Source organism: Myotis yumanensis, unplaced genomic scaffold (genome assembly GCF_028538775.1).
Source record: "Myotis yumanensis isolate MYYU_CA2020_CCGP unplaced genomic scaffold, mMyoYum1.0.hap1 SCAF_18, whole genome shotgun sequence".
NCBI classification, from domain to species: Eukaryota; Metazoa; Chordata; class Mammalia; order Chiroptera; family Vespertilionidae; genus Myotis; species Myotis yumanensis.
Window position 1 is genome coordinate 19,147,825 of NW_027223769.1, and position 13,602 is coordinate 19,161,426.

General features: G+C 44.8%; 1 protein-coding gene and 1 long non-coding RNA gene across 2 annotated transcripts in view; both read left to right on the forward strand.

The window, feature by feature from the left end:
- Positions 1 to 484: 484 nt before the first annotated feature.
- The window catches only part of LOC138996985 (uncharacterized), a 354,380-nt gene continuing 341,262 nt past the window's right edge, over positions 485 to 13,602 (forward strand). The window contains exon 1 of the long non-coding RNA XR_011468878.1: positions 485 to 569. This is a non-coding gene — a long non-coding RNA (uncharacterized lncRNA). The remainder of the gene's footprint in view (positions 570 to 13,602) is intronic.
- MAF (MAF bZIP transcription factor) lies at positions 7,466 to 13,036 on the forward strand. Its single transcript, XM_070398317.1, has 2 exons — positions 7,466 to 8,755; positions 12,901 to 13,036. The coding sequence occupies exons 1-2, from the start codon at positions 7,635 to 7,637 to the stop codon at positions 13,004 to 13,006; spliced, it is 1,227 nt and encodes a 408-aa protein (XP_070254418.1). The 5' UTR covers positions 7,466 to 7,634; the 3' UTR covers positions 13,007 to 13,036.

The following is a 13,602-nucleotide window of genomic DNA, read 5'->3' on the forward strand; positions in this document are numbered from 1 at the left end:
TTTCGAATGGAATACGAAAGGTAGGGAGGAGGTGTCATCACATTGGTTGTCTTCTATTCCCCAGAGAGCATGAGGGATATAAGGGCTCATGGCCTTCTGAGTGTCTGAAATCAGGACTTGTGTATAGAAGAAGGGGATATGACTTCATACTAGACAAACCAACATAAAGCTTGGCTGACCACCTCAAGAACTGTGGGAAGATAGATGGTCAGGGTGTAAGGTAAAATTGAGAGGTAGTGAGCACCCTGTCACTGGGGGCAATCAAGTGCATGTCGTTGGGACTGCACTTGGACTTTTGTAGCTGTGAGGCACTTTGGTTTCTGTGGACCCCTTCTTCCATAAACATTTAATTACATTTTATGACTCTGTTGGTATAATGACAGATATAATACATGTTGCATTATATTCATTTCCTTTCCTCTGATTTTAAAAGAAATTTAAATGTTCTCCTAGGCCCCGGACAGTCTCATGGGTCCTACGCACGGTGTCTGCTGGGCCTAGTAAAATCGATCCTGCATTCTGTCAACTCACGTGCCAGAATGTTGTAAAGAAGGAAGGAGGCTGTTAAGGTAAGATCTCTAAACTCCGCCATCTGAGATTCTCTTAGATAAGTTCTGCCAAAGGAGAGAGGAGTGCTCCAAACCACTTTTTGGGGATATTAAGGTGGATGTGTTACTGCTGGGAACGCAAGTTTTAAAAAAGCTTGATTTTATACCATGATTCCATTCTATAAAAAGTATATGCATGGACCCCAATTATTATAGATGGTAACACCTGAGACCAGGATTAGAGGCTTGGGGTGAAGTGGGAAATAGTGGTTCTTTTGTTTGGTAGCCTCCTATTTCTGTCTTATGCAAAGGATTATATTTAACAGATAGCATGTCTCATTGTTATAAAATAACTAAATAAGAATACCAGAAAGGTCTATAAATGTGACTTCACTTTTTATTGTGAGGAGGGTTGCTTTGCCCAATTCTCTGTTCGAGCAGAAACACTGTCGTGATGAATGATGCTGGGAGGGTGTCACTGGGCATATCTTGCGTGTCCAATGAACAGAACAGCACAGCAAAACCCATCATGCAACCAAGAACTAAGATATAAAACAGGGCCACAGCCAATTCAGAAACACACAAATTCAGCAATCATTGGCATCAACATACTCCTCCTGGTAATCACACGAGTATTTACGTTTGGGCTGAGTATTCTAAAACTCCAGGTTCCATTTCCCAGGTCGAATGGCTGGTAAATGCCTCTGGAGCAGTCCCTTCGAATCACCCCATCCCCAGGGTGACCCAAACTTCCAGAGCTAGCGCCGCCCACAGCCTGTCCTCTGAGTTACCACACATAAAAGATGCAGCCTGAATAAGCAATGTCCCAATAGCAGGTCCCCCTTATTTTTTATCCCTGCTTTTTTTTTCATCAGTTCTGATTTCAGCACAATAAAAATCTTTGAAGGGTTGAATGCTTTCGAAACAAATTCCCTCATGAGTGTAAGCCGTGAATCGGATCAAACGGGATGACAATGGAGGAGGAATCATAAGCAGTCTCTAATTGAAGGGAGAGGGGAAAAAAAAAAAACTCTAAGGAAATGGCTATGCCCTGGAAAAGGGAATAAGGGAGATCTGCTGATTTGGAAAGGCCAGGGTGGGGAAAGAGGCCTGGGCATTTAGTATTTCCGTCTATTGCGATAAAACTAGAAGTGCTTGCATTCAAATGTTAATGTTTGCATAGAACTCTTAATCACCTCCTGTCTGCCAGGCTAGATTGGGTGTCTTTTTTAGGTGAAGAACGGGAAGGGGACTGAGCAAATTTGGGGAGACCTGCCCAGGAATTCTCACTTAAAAAAATAACTGGGTTTGTCTCATCTCTAGTGCAAAACAATGAGTATTGTATTGAACGAGGTATAGTGTGTTCTACAGTGGGACTCTAAGGAGACCAAAACCAGCAAACAGACAACAAATAAAATTAACATAAAATGAACAATCCCCAAATCCAGTCAATGTGATTCACTTGCTAGCATGGTCCTTCAAAAAGGTATAGAGGCTGAGTTATAGTTTTCTTCCGGATCCACAGTCCATGTGGAGATCACCCAGTCAGCCACCTAAACAGTGTATGGAGAGCCCAGACCGTCCTTTAGCACTTGCCCCTTGCCCACTCCAGGCATACACCCCCATCTGAAAACACCCCCTTGAAGGAGGCCTACCTATCTCATTTGCATTTTGCCTCCTTCTCAAGATTACTCCTCTCCCCCTTGTAGCCTCTTTTCACCGAAATCAAATGTGAGCTGTTCTCTAACTGCACCGGAAAATCAGAATTTATTGTACATATGTTTGTGTTCCACTTAATAAAAAAACCTATATTTTAAGATAAACTTTGTTAGTAATTCATGAGGTAAGTGACTATTTATGCTAATCAGGCAGAAATATATTCTCAAGCATAATGCATTACATAAATTTGAATGCAAAATGTTCAATTATGAAGTAAATACAGGTAATGCAAATAATAAATTACCTCCAATAAAAATTATAAAAGATGTGTCTTCAAAGAGAGATCGGCTTTAACTTACAACTGTGAATCGCTTAAAGAGAAAAGAATTAATAAAGGCTGAATTACTCTGATGATTATTTAGCACATAATTCACCTATTCATAACGACTCCTAGTAATCAGGCTGTTGTTTCACCTTCTCCAATATGAGGCAAGACTGTTTCCTCAGCAATTTTGCCCTTATCAGATTATCTCGCCTGATTCTATTAATTTTCCTCCATGAATCTGCTCACAGTGATTTGTGATTTACTTACCCTGCTAACTAAAGACTGTTACGAGGATGTATCTAACATCCTAAGAACAGTCTATGTGATCATCCAGTTACTTTTCTCAAATCACTTTAGCTAGGTTCACAGTGAAACGGAGCGGACTCTGGTTAGTTCTGTACCATAAAATCAGCTCCTGAAGAAACAAGGAGAACAGACACTACACTTCTTGGTGCATTTTGTTTTTTTTTCAGATTATCTATGTCAGATTCCAACATGATATACCTGAGTAGCTGTAACTCACCATCAGGAAAAAATATATATATATATTATTTTTAACTTTTAATCGTTGTCATTTGGACACGAACAGGATTTTTCTTCTTTTTGTCCAAAGTCGCCGTGTATATACTGACACGAATCTACAGTTGTGTTTTAGATGTTACGGTTTCGCAATCTTCTACATGATTCGACTCATGCCCTCCTCCCTTCCAAAATTCTTCTATAAATATTCACGGCTTTCAGAAACTTTAATGCTACTGGTTTGAATTGGTCAATAATGACAAACGCATGGTTTCGAAATTACTCTATATTGTTCTACAGAGATTACTAGCGTATATATAGCAAGGGGATATTAAGCAGTACAGAAACAGGGTTCGTATTGTAGTTGGATTACATGGGCTTGGAGAGAAGTGAAACAAACAATGTGAGCAAAGAAGTCTAAGGAAGTGTGGCCTGCTGTAATTGTACAGAATCAAAAACCTGAATAGTACTAATTAAAATAAGAGAGCTCAATTGTTGTCAAAGAAATGCCACTAACGGAGAACTGTAAATGTTTGGACACCCCTGGGAATCACTAAATAATAAAGTAAAAAGGACAAAAATGAGAATTCAGTTATAAGTCTGAGAGCACTACTGCTACACATCTAAAAAATAATTCTGGTCCTCTCTTCTTTTTCCGAGAGAAAATAAGAGACTGTAAAAGACTCTGCAATACGAGAAAGAAAAATACCATGGCTTAACAGCAGTGTACAGAAATAAACCATAAAAAAAGTGCAGATAATAATACATTTAGCTGCCCAAACATGAGCATTTAATTTCTAGAAATGATATATAATTGCAACAATTAGGTGCATGGCCATGAATCTATATCACATGGTCTTCGTCATGAGCGAACTTTGTTTATATATGTTGTTTATGAATGCAGAAGTTTCAGTGCTCCTGGCCAAAAATACTTTCTTGAGAGACAAGGATCATTTCTTACAGCTTTTAACAAAAATGTGATGCCAAAGGATAAAAAAAAAATATATATATTATAAACAAAAAAAAGAATCAATTCTTCCTAACTACATTTAAATTCATGTTTCACATGAATAATTACAAACTTCAGACATTTGTGGCTAATGATTTTTTAAAAGCCTAGAAAACTACTGCTATGAACAATGCTAAATGACATCGTATGTTTATGTAGTTTAAGATTTTCCTCTGAATAAACAAGCTATAATCCCTTAACTTCATTACTAGGTAAAATACTGTTTAAGAGGTGGAAAGCAAAGGAATTCTGTTAGGTTGCATAAATATTGACATAACCGTCACCCTTTCTTCTCCAAACTGGTAATAGACAAAGTATTCCCATAAAACCAAAACTACCCTTATAAACAACTTCGCTGAAGTAATGATGAAAAGAAAAGGTGCTTTTCTGGAAAATACCAACAGGCCTTTTAGGATTCTGATGCGCCTACCAACCTGTATTGGGGGATTCTCTCGTTAGGAACCCTGGGGTCTGCTGAAACCAAGGCTGCCAGCATCAGAGAAATTAACACAAGTCTAATCTGGAGTCTGAAGCCAGTGAGTGACACCTAAGGTCTCGATATAAATAGTAAAGTATGCTGTGGGGTGGGTGACAGCCTTCTGAAGTGCAATGTTCAAGACGTGAGGCTTAATATATGACTAAGTGTCAGAAGTCAGGTTTTCTGAGAATTACTTTTCAGATAAACAACTTTATAGCGCTGCACTTAATCTTACTTACTAGAGACATCTCATTTATCACTGAATTACAAGTAACTTTAATTCTATTGATATTGCCATAAAGCCCGCTGGAAATCCATCCTGGCACTTTTAAAGGGCTTGGGGCCCTATTACATGGGATCCACTTGCTCAAGTCTCTGAGACAGAATTACACTCCAAAAGGCTTCTGTGTCCCCTGTCCCCTTGGTCGACAATCCAGGGGGACCGTGGAGGGAAAATAACTCCCTCACCTGCCTGCACTGTCCTCAGCCCCTTACCTACAATGTTGGGTTCTCCCACTGCAGTCAAACTTCCTGCGCCTCTTTCCTCCTCCCACCTTGGGAAACCAGCTTCTTTTCACTTCAACAAAACTGGACACGGATCAATTTCAACTGACCTTTGCCGAAAGGTGGCGCTGTTGAGGTAAAAACCAACTCGCTCCAACAATAGTTTTCACTCTTCGATCCTTTTGCAGGCTTTTCAGAATTTTTTTTCTTTTCTTAATGCACCCTCCTAGTGTTTCCCCCTCCCACAAAGTAAAAAAAAAAAAAAAAAAAAAAATAGCATTAACACCAAATGCATTTCATTAATTGGAAGAATCAACAGTCCCAACATCCAAGCAGGCGGGCTGGTCTTCCAAACGCTGGGTTCGCTCGCGCACTCTTGCTTTCCCCCAAATAGTAAATCTCGGCTTCTCCGACTTGCCTATCGCTTTAAAATCTTAGAAACAGAGTTGTTGGTTGTTTCCTTTTTCTTTTCTTTCCTTTTTCTTTTTCCTTCTTGCATGAGCTTTAAAAGAATCGATCTAGAAAATGGAACAATTATTAGCATCTGTAATGGGGAGGGGGAGAAGCTGCTCCCCACCCCACCCCCACTCTGGCTTTCCGGGCTTGTCCGAGAAACCTCGGTTTAAAATTTAACCCTTCGAGGGGAGCTGGGGAACGATGGGGTGTTGTTTCTCCCCCCCGCCCCCCCCTGGTTCCTCGCCACGATCGAGTATGGAATAATTACTGAAACATAAAAGTGCAAAGGGCGCGCGGGACCCTGATAAACAGGGGTCAGATTTCATAGGGGTGAGTAAGCCTGTGTGTGTGTGTGTATGTGTGTGTTATGTGTGTTTGTGAGAGAGAGAGAGAGAGAGAGAGAGAGAGAGAAAGAGAGAGGAAGAGAGAAAGAGAGAGGAAGAGAGAAAGGGAGAGAGAGAACGAATCTCAAAGGTCAAACTCCAGCCATAGTCGGAAGCCTGAGGGCTGAGCCGGGCTGACCAGACTCTGAGCTTTCCCGGAGTTAACTTGCGTAGGCGTTCGCTCCCCCCAAGGGCACGCGACGCCAGCGAGCAGCCGGTCCCCGCGCATAATGGCCCCTGAACAAGTTATTCTGCCTCCTTTAACAGAAGGTGATAAAATGGGCATTCTCTCTTCGTGGAGCCCGAACCACCGGCCAGGAGCGCGGCGGAGCAGCGTCAGGCATGCAGTCGGGACCCCTGTGCCCTCGCGCGCGGGGAACGGGAGAGGGACAAAGAGTTGGGGCCAAGTTTAAGCTCTGGGCACAGACAGGCTAGGGGAAGGAAGATCCCCGGGGCAGACACCTGGGTGCCGAAGGTGGAGCGAGGAGGGAAAGCTGCCAGGCTAATTCACCATCCTGGGGACAGGGAGCTGGCAGGAGAGGGCAGTCAGGCCAATGCCCGCCGAGTGAGTGGCTGGTCAGCTGGGGCTCCGGAAAACAGGCCTCTTCGCGCTCCAAAGTAAATCACACCGACCTCCCTAACATCCCGGGTTCCCGCAGCCCCTCTGGAAAACTCTTCGCTCTCTTTCACCAAACTTTGCGCTCGGCTTGGCTCCCTCCGGGGGAGGTGACGGCGCGGGAAGGGTTAAGCTCGCCCGTCCCAGCTGACAGTCAGCTGATTGGGCCCTGATTGACAGCTCCGAAAAGTTTCCTTGTTTCTATACTATTATGCTAATCGCGGCCGCTCTCGCCGCCTCTCATTGGCCCAGAGTACCAGTCAATTTCCCATCTGGGCCTGACGTCACAAGTACTATAAAACTCAGCAATTGCTTTAAACTCTTCTTGCTGGATCAGAGGCTTTAAAATCTTTTTTCATCTTCGAGCTGTAGCTCAGGCTGCTCGTCGGCTCGGCCTCCCCCCCTTTTGCTCTCTGCCTCGCCTTTCCCCAGGACTTCGCTATTTTGCTTTTTTTTAAAAAAAAGGCAAGAAAGAACTCAACTCTCCCCCACCCCCTCCCTTTCCTCGAGCCCGGCTGCACCTCTGTCTTGCACTTTGCACGGAGAAAGCGCGCGAGGGAGAGAGAGAGGAAAGAAAAAAAATTAAAAGAGCCAGGCAGAAGAGGAGGCGAGAAGCATGAAGTGTTAACTCCCCCGTGCCAAGGCCCGCGCCGCTCGGACAGCCGCCCGCCGCGCCTCCAGCCCCGAGCGGCCGCTGCGCGCGCCCCGCCTGCAGCCCGGCCGGCGAGGCGAGCCCTCCTTATGCAAAGCGCGCAGCGGAGCGGCGAGCGGGGGACGCCGCACAACCGGCCGGGCTCCTCCGGCTTCGCCGCCGCCGCCACCGCAGCCCGCGGAGGACCTTTCCGAGCCTGAAGCCGCCGGCTCGGCGCGCACTAAGGCGAGCAGGCGAGGAGGGGCCGGGGCGAGCGAGCACATTGGCGTGAGCAGTGGGGGAGGGAGGGCGGACGCGGGGGGCGCGGGCAGGGCGGGGGGGTGTGTGCGCGCTCGGAGGTTTCGGGCCAGCCACCGCCGCGCGAGCTAGAAGCGCCCCAGCCCGGCAAGCTGGCTCACCCGCTGGCCACCCAGCACAGCCCGCTGGCCCCTCTCCTGCAGCCCATCTGGCGGAGCGGCGGCGGCGGCGGCGGCGGCGGCAGGAGAATGGCATCAGAACTGGCAATGAGCAACTCCGACCTGCCCACCAGTCCCCTGGCCATGGAATATGTTAATGACTTCGATCTGATGAAGTTTGAAGTGAAAAAGGAACCGGTGGAGACCGACCGCATCATCAGCCAGTGCGGCCGTCTCATCGCCGGGGGCTCGCTGTCCTCCACCCCCATGAGCACGCCGTGCAGCTCGGTGCCCCCTTCCCCCAGCTTCTCGGCGCCCAGCCCGGGCTCGGGCAGCGAGCAGAAGGCGCACCTGGAAGACTACTACTGGATGACCGGCTACCCGCAGCAGCTGAACCCCGAGGCGCTGGGCTTCAGCCCCGAGGACGCGGTCGAGGCGCTCATCAGCAACAGCCACCAGCTCCAGGGCGGCTTCGATGGCTATGCGCGCGGGGCGCAGCAGCTGGCATCCGCGGCCGGGGCCGGCGCCGGCGCCTCCCTGGGCGGCAACGGCGAAGAGATGGGCCCCGCCGCCGCCGTGGTGTCCGCCGTGATCGCCGCGGCCGCAGCGCAGAGCGGCGCGGGGCCGCACTACCACCACCACCACCACCACCACGCCGCCGGCCACCACCACCACCCGACGGCCGGCGCTCCGGGCGCCGCGGGCAGCGCGTCCGCCTCGGCCGGTGGCCCGGGCGGCACGGGCGGCGGGGGCCCGGCTAGCGCCGGGGGCGGCGGCGGAGGTGGCGGCGGCGGCGGCGGCGGGGGCGCGGCGGGGGCGGGGGGCGCCCTGCACCCGCACCACGCCGCGGGCGGCCTGCACTTCGACGACCGCTTCTCAGACGAGCAGCTGGTGACCATGTCGGTGCGCGAGCTGAACCGGCAGCTGCGCGGGGTCAGCAAGGAGGAGGTGATCCGGCTGAAGCAGAAGAGGCGGACCCTGAAAAACCGCGGCTATGCCCAGTCCTGCCGCTTCAAGAGGGTGCAGCAGAGACACGTCCTGGAGTCCGAGAAGAACCAGCTGCTGCAGCAGGTCGACCACCTCAAGCAGGAGATCTCCAGGCTGGTGCGCGAGAGGGACGCGTACAAGGAGAAATACGAGAAGTTGGTGAGCAGCGGCTTCCGAGAAAACGGCTCGAGCAGTGACAACCCGTCCTCTCCCGAGTTTTTCATGTGAGTCTGACACGCGATCCCAGCTAGCCACCTTGATAAGTGCTCCGTGGGGGTCCGACTCGGGAGTGGGCTTGCTAGTTCCAGAGCCATGCTGGCCACCACCTTGCCCCCACCCCTACCAAGTTTGCGCCCCCCCCCTCCCCCAGATGTCCCAAACACACACACACACCCTGCTCCGAGTTAGTGGCGGTGGTGGCTGTTTTTAAATTGGGGAGGGAATGGATGTCTGGCTCATGGATTGCCAATCTGAAAATCTCCATAATTTGGTAGTTGGTTTTTTTATGCCCCCCCTCCCCCTTGCACAATGTTCAAAGATCTCAGCAGAGTTCTTCATGCTCACCTTTGAAGCCTGCATCATTTACATATTTTTTTTTCTTTTTCTTCTTCAGTTCATGAGCTGGTGTTCCATTTTCTGTGTGTGTTTTTATTTTGTTTGGATTTTTTTTTTTAATTCTACTTTTTGGAGCTTGCTGTGTTGACCTTTTTTTCCAACCTCTACGCTCACGCCTTCTCCACCCATCTCTTCTGAGATAAAAGAGAAAAAAAGCTAAGGTGTTTTGTTTTGTTTTTCTCCACCTGAGTTCTTCATGTGAGATTGAGCTTGCAAAGGAAAAAAAATGTGAAATGTTATAGACTTGCAGCGTGCTGAGTTCCATCGGGTTTTTTAGCACTGTTATGCTAAAATAGAGAAAAAATCCTCATGAACCTGCCACAATCAAGCCTGCATCAACCTTCTGGGTGTGACTTGTGAGTTTTGGCCTTATGATGCCAATCTGAGAGTTTAGTCTGCCATTAAAAAAACTCATTCTCATCTCATGCATTATTATGCTTGCTACTTTCTCTAAGCAACGATGAACTATAACTGTTTCAAAAACTTTATGGAAAAGAGACATTATATTAATAAAAAAAAAAGCCTGCATGCTGGACATGTATGGTATAATTATTTTTTCTTTTCTTTTTTTCCTTTTGGCTTGGAAATGGACGTTCAAAGACTTAGGGCATGGCATTCATACTTTTGTTTTATTGTCTCATGACTTTTTTGAGTTCAGAACGAAAAAGTGCAACCCTAGAGAGCCTTCTTCCCATGAAAGTTTGCATCTGCTCCAAAACTGCTTTGAGTTACTCAGAACTTCAGCCTCCCATTGTAAATGCACTGAAGGCATTCCTTGTCAAAGATGCCAGAATGGGTTAAAAAATTTAAATGGCAAACATTAAAGAACTCCTAATGTTTTCTTTTTAGAAAGAATGACAGCCCACTTTGGGGACTCAAATTGTGCTGTTTCCGAAAGCAGTCTAAAATTTATTTTTTAAAGAAAGAAATCTGCCCCGTTATTTTTGTTTGTTTTATTTTCATGTTATTTTTTTTTCTTTTTGCTTTTGGTCATTGTCAAATGTGGAATGCTATGGGTTTCTAGTATATAATTTAATTCTAGTTTTTATAATCTGTTAGCCCAGTTAAAATGTATGCTACAGATAAAGGAATGTTATAGATAAATTTGAAAGAGTTAGGTCTGTTTAGCTGTAGATTTTTTAAAAGATTGATGCACTAAATTGTTTACTGTTGTGATGTTAAGGGGGGTAGAGTTTGCAAGGGGACTGTTTAAAAAGTAGCTTATACAGCATGTGCTTGCAACTTAAATATAAGTTGGGTATGTGTAGTCTTTGCTATACCACTGACTGTATTGAAAACCAAAGTATTAAAAGGGGAAACACCCCTGTTTATATCTGTAGGGGTATTTTACATTCAAAATGTATGTGTTTTTTTTTTCAAAATTAAAGTATTTGGGACTGAATTGCACTAAGATATAACCTGCAAGCATATAATACAAAAAAATGCAAAACTGTTTAGAACGCTAATAAAATTTATGCAGTTATAAAAATGGCATTACTGCACAGTTTTAAAATGATGCAGATTTTTTTACAGTTGTATTGTGGTGCAGAACTGGATTTTCTGTAACTTAAAAAAAAAATCCACAGTTTTAAAGGCAATAATCAGTAAATGTTATTTTCAGGGACTGACATCCTGTCTTTAAAAAAAAAAAAAATGAAAAGTAAATCTTACCACAATAAATATAAAAAAATCTTGTCAGTTACTTTTCTTTTACATATTTTGCTGTGCAAAATTGTTTTATATCTTGAGTTACTAACTAACCACGCGTGATGTTCCTATGTGCTTTTCTTTCATTTTCAATTCTGGTTATATCAAGAGAAAGAATAATCTACAATAATAAACTGCATTTTTTTTTTTTGATTCTGTACTCAGTTTCTTAGTGTACAGTTTAACTGGGCCCAACACCGCATTACAAGTGTAAAATACACCCTTTTCTCCAGAGGAAGGATTAATGAAGGAGTAGGGAGGCAATAACTCAGGGTGAAGCCTAGGCTGTTTGGTGAGGTGGGAGGAGGCCAGTTCCTTTTAATAATTAGCAATATTTAATATAAATATAAATTACGACCTCTCAAATTTCACACCCCCACCCCCCAACATTTTCAAAGGAGTTGAGCTATCAGTGCCCTCTGGTGAAAACAGACAACATTCCCAGCCATCCAGCCAGCGGGGCCTTCACAGCATCCCCTGAGCATCTGAGCCAACAGTGCGCCCATGGAGAGAGAAATAAGCCAGGAAAATTAGGCATGGCAGAGGTGGCTTTGGGTGCCCGTGCATTTAATGGCAAAGACCAACAATGCTCACTCTGGGGCTAAAATTGATTATTTGCCCTTCTTCCCTTACACGCCAGGATTTTCTTGTTAGCAAGGCCTGACAAGATTTAACATCAACACTTTGGACAAATCCAAGTTGTTTGTGTTTTAACTTTGAAGGTCATTTCTCTTCAATAGGAAAAAGAAAAATCCACCCCTCGCTTACAGAACTCCAAGTACATATCTGGGTTTAAGCTCTGTTATTCAATCATATTTCCCGGTAAATATTTAACAGAGGGCTTCGCCACTAAGATGAGCTGGTGATGATTTCAGATCACCTTCGTTCCTGAAATACACTCCCCAAAATAATGTCCTGGTGGAATAAAGGCTGTGCTTTGATTTATTGGTATCTACCGCCCAAAACATGCTGTGTATCATTTGGAAAGTCTTGCGCTACCTTCCCTAACAGCACTGACCTATTTTAAAATGACACAAATTCGTGCAACTCTTGGTCAACTTCCCCTAGAATTCTAACACTAACAGAATGTTAGACAAAGCCAATACTGTTTTGAAAATAGAGCTAAACACCATGACTTTTGCTTTATTTCGTTTTCGGTTTCTTTTTTAAGATAATATTGCAACTCTGATCGAAGGCCTTATTTTGAAGAAAACAGGTTGTGCTTGGCGCTGATGAGTTCTGGCCAGTTTATCATCTTGTCTTCCTCCCCACCTCCCACCCCCCGTTTTGTTTTTTATCCCACAAACAGCACATACCCTGTACATTTTGACCTTTCTTTCTGTGCCAGTTTAGATAGGGCTCCCAAATACACATTTAATTTTGCCTAGCAAAAGTCTTAATAGTAAACCACTTCATGTGCTAGATGTTAGTTGCTCTCTGCTTCAGAGATTTTTTTTCTTCTTCCCTCTGATCCCGACTCTGAGATAGGCCGTCTCCCCCTGAAGAAGCAGAAATGAAGATGTCACTGATGCAAAAACGCTCAGCATCAGATGACAGATTTTAGGCAAACACATTCTTAAAATAAGAGTGACATTCAGGATGGAGTTATTGTGATGATCGCATGAGGAAAGAGACTTGGGAGAAAAATACAGTTGGGTGACAATTAAGGATTTTGATAGAACCCTACAGGCAGTTCAATATAATAAGAAAGCTCTGGCCCAAAACATGAGAAGGCAAATAGAGAGGTGCTGACAAAAATGGGGTTTTGGTGGCTGGCTTTAAGGGAAGGTTAGCGCCTAGCGAAAGGTGTTTTTGGAAATAATCATTACTGAAAACTTCAAAGTAGAGTGGTGAACACAAATACATCCTTTTTTAACAAAGAAATCCTAAATCCTGCCTGAGTGTACCTGTTACAAATAAGTCCCTAAATTAAATATATATATATATATATATATATATATATATATAATGAAATCTAGCTTTCCCTTTACACTGCATGTGAATCTTTGTCTAAATAGTGTTAAAATTCCTTTCATTCCAATTACAGAACTGAGCCCACTCGCAAGTTGGAGCCATCAGTGGGATACGCCACATATTGGAAGCCCCAGCAACATGTCCTTACCAGTGTATTTCATGAAATGAAATTTATGTGAGAACTGTGCATTAAAAATATATTGTCAGTAGCAGTAGTGTTATCTGCAGTGGTAGGATACAACCTGCCCCTGACTTCTGTTTAGTCTCCTTCCTTAAAAAAAAATGTTTGCGTTAGAGAAAAAGGCTATTAAATATATAACCTCCTCCGTATTAATTAATTATGCCACTTGTCTGAGGGTCGTCTATACTGACCCATAGCAAAGCGAACCGGTGCTTGTCGCTTTAAGATGTGCGAAACTGGAATAGACGCAGTTGTTTTCAAATCTAATATTCGTTTTTAAAAACCCACTGAAATGTAAAACATAGATACATATACATTTATAGGAAGGGAAGAATCCCAAAGGTACCAGCTAGCAGTTGTAAAGCATATGTAGACATACACTCTCAATAGCACATTTTCACGCTTCATTGTTTCTCTGGCAGATAATTTCACCAAGGAGAAAAAAATATTGGACTCCCCCCCCCCCCCCCCACACACACACACACACAAGCAGATGCCATGGGCAGAAGCTCTAGCAGAGCCTGGCTTTCTCGTAGGCCCCAGATAATGTTGTATGTATCAGTGATGTCAAATGTGTTTATTTATCAGACTCAG

Coding starts and splice junctions, on each gene's coding strand:
- MAF (XM_070398317.1), top strand. CDS start 7,635: ATGGCATCAGAACTGGCAATGAGCAACTCCGACCTGCCCACCAGTCCC. Junction 8,756..12,900: donor TCCTCTCCCGAGTTTTTCAT/GTGAGTCTGACA, acceptor TTCCAATTACAG/AACTGAGCCCACTCGCAAGT.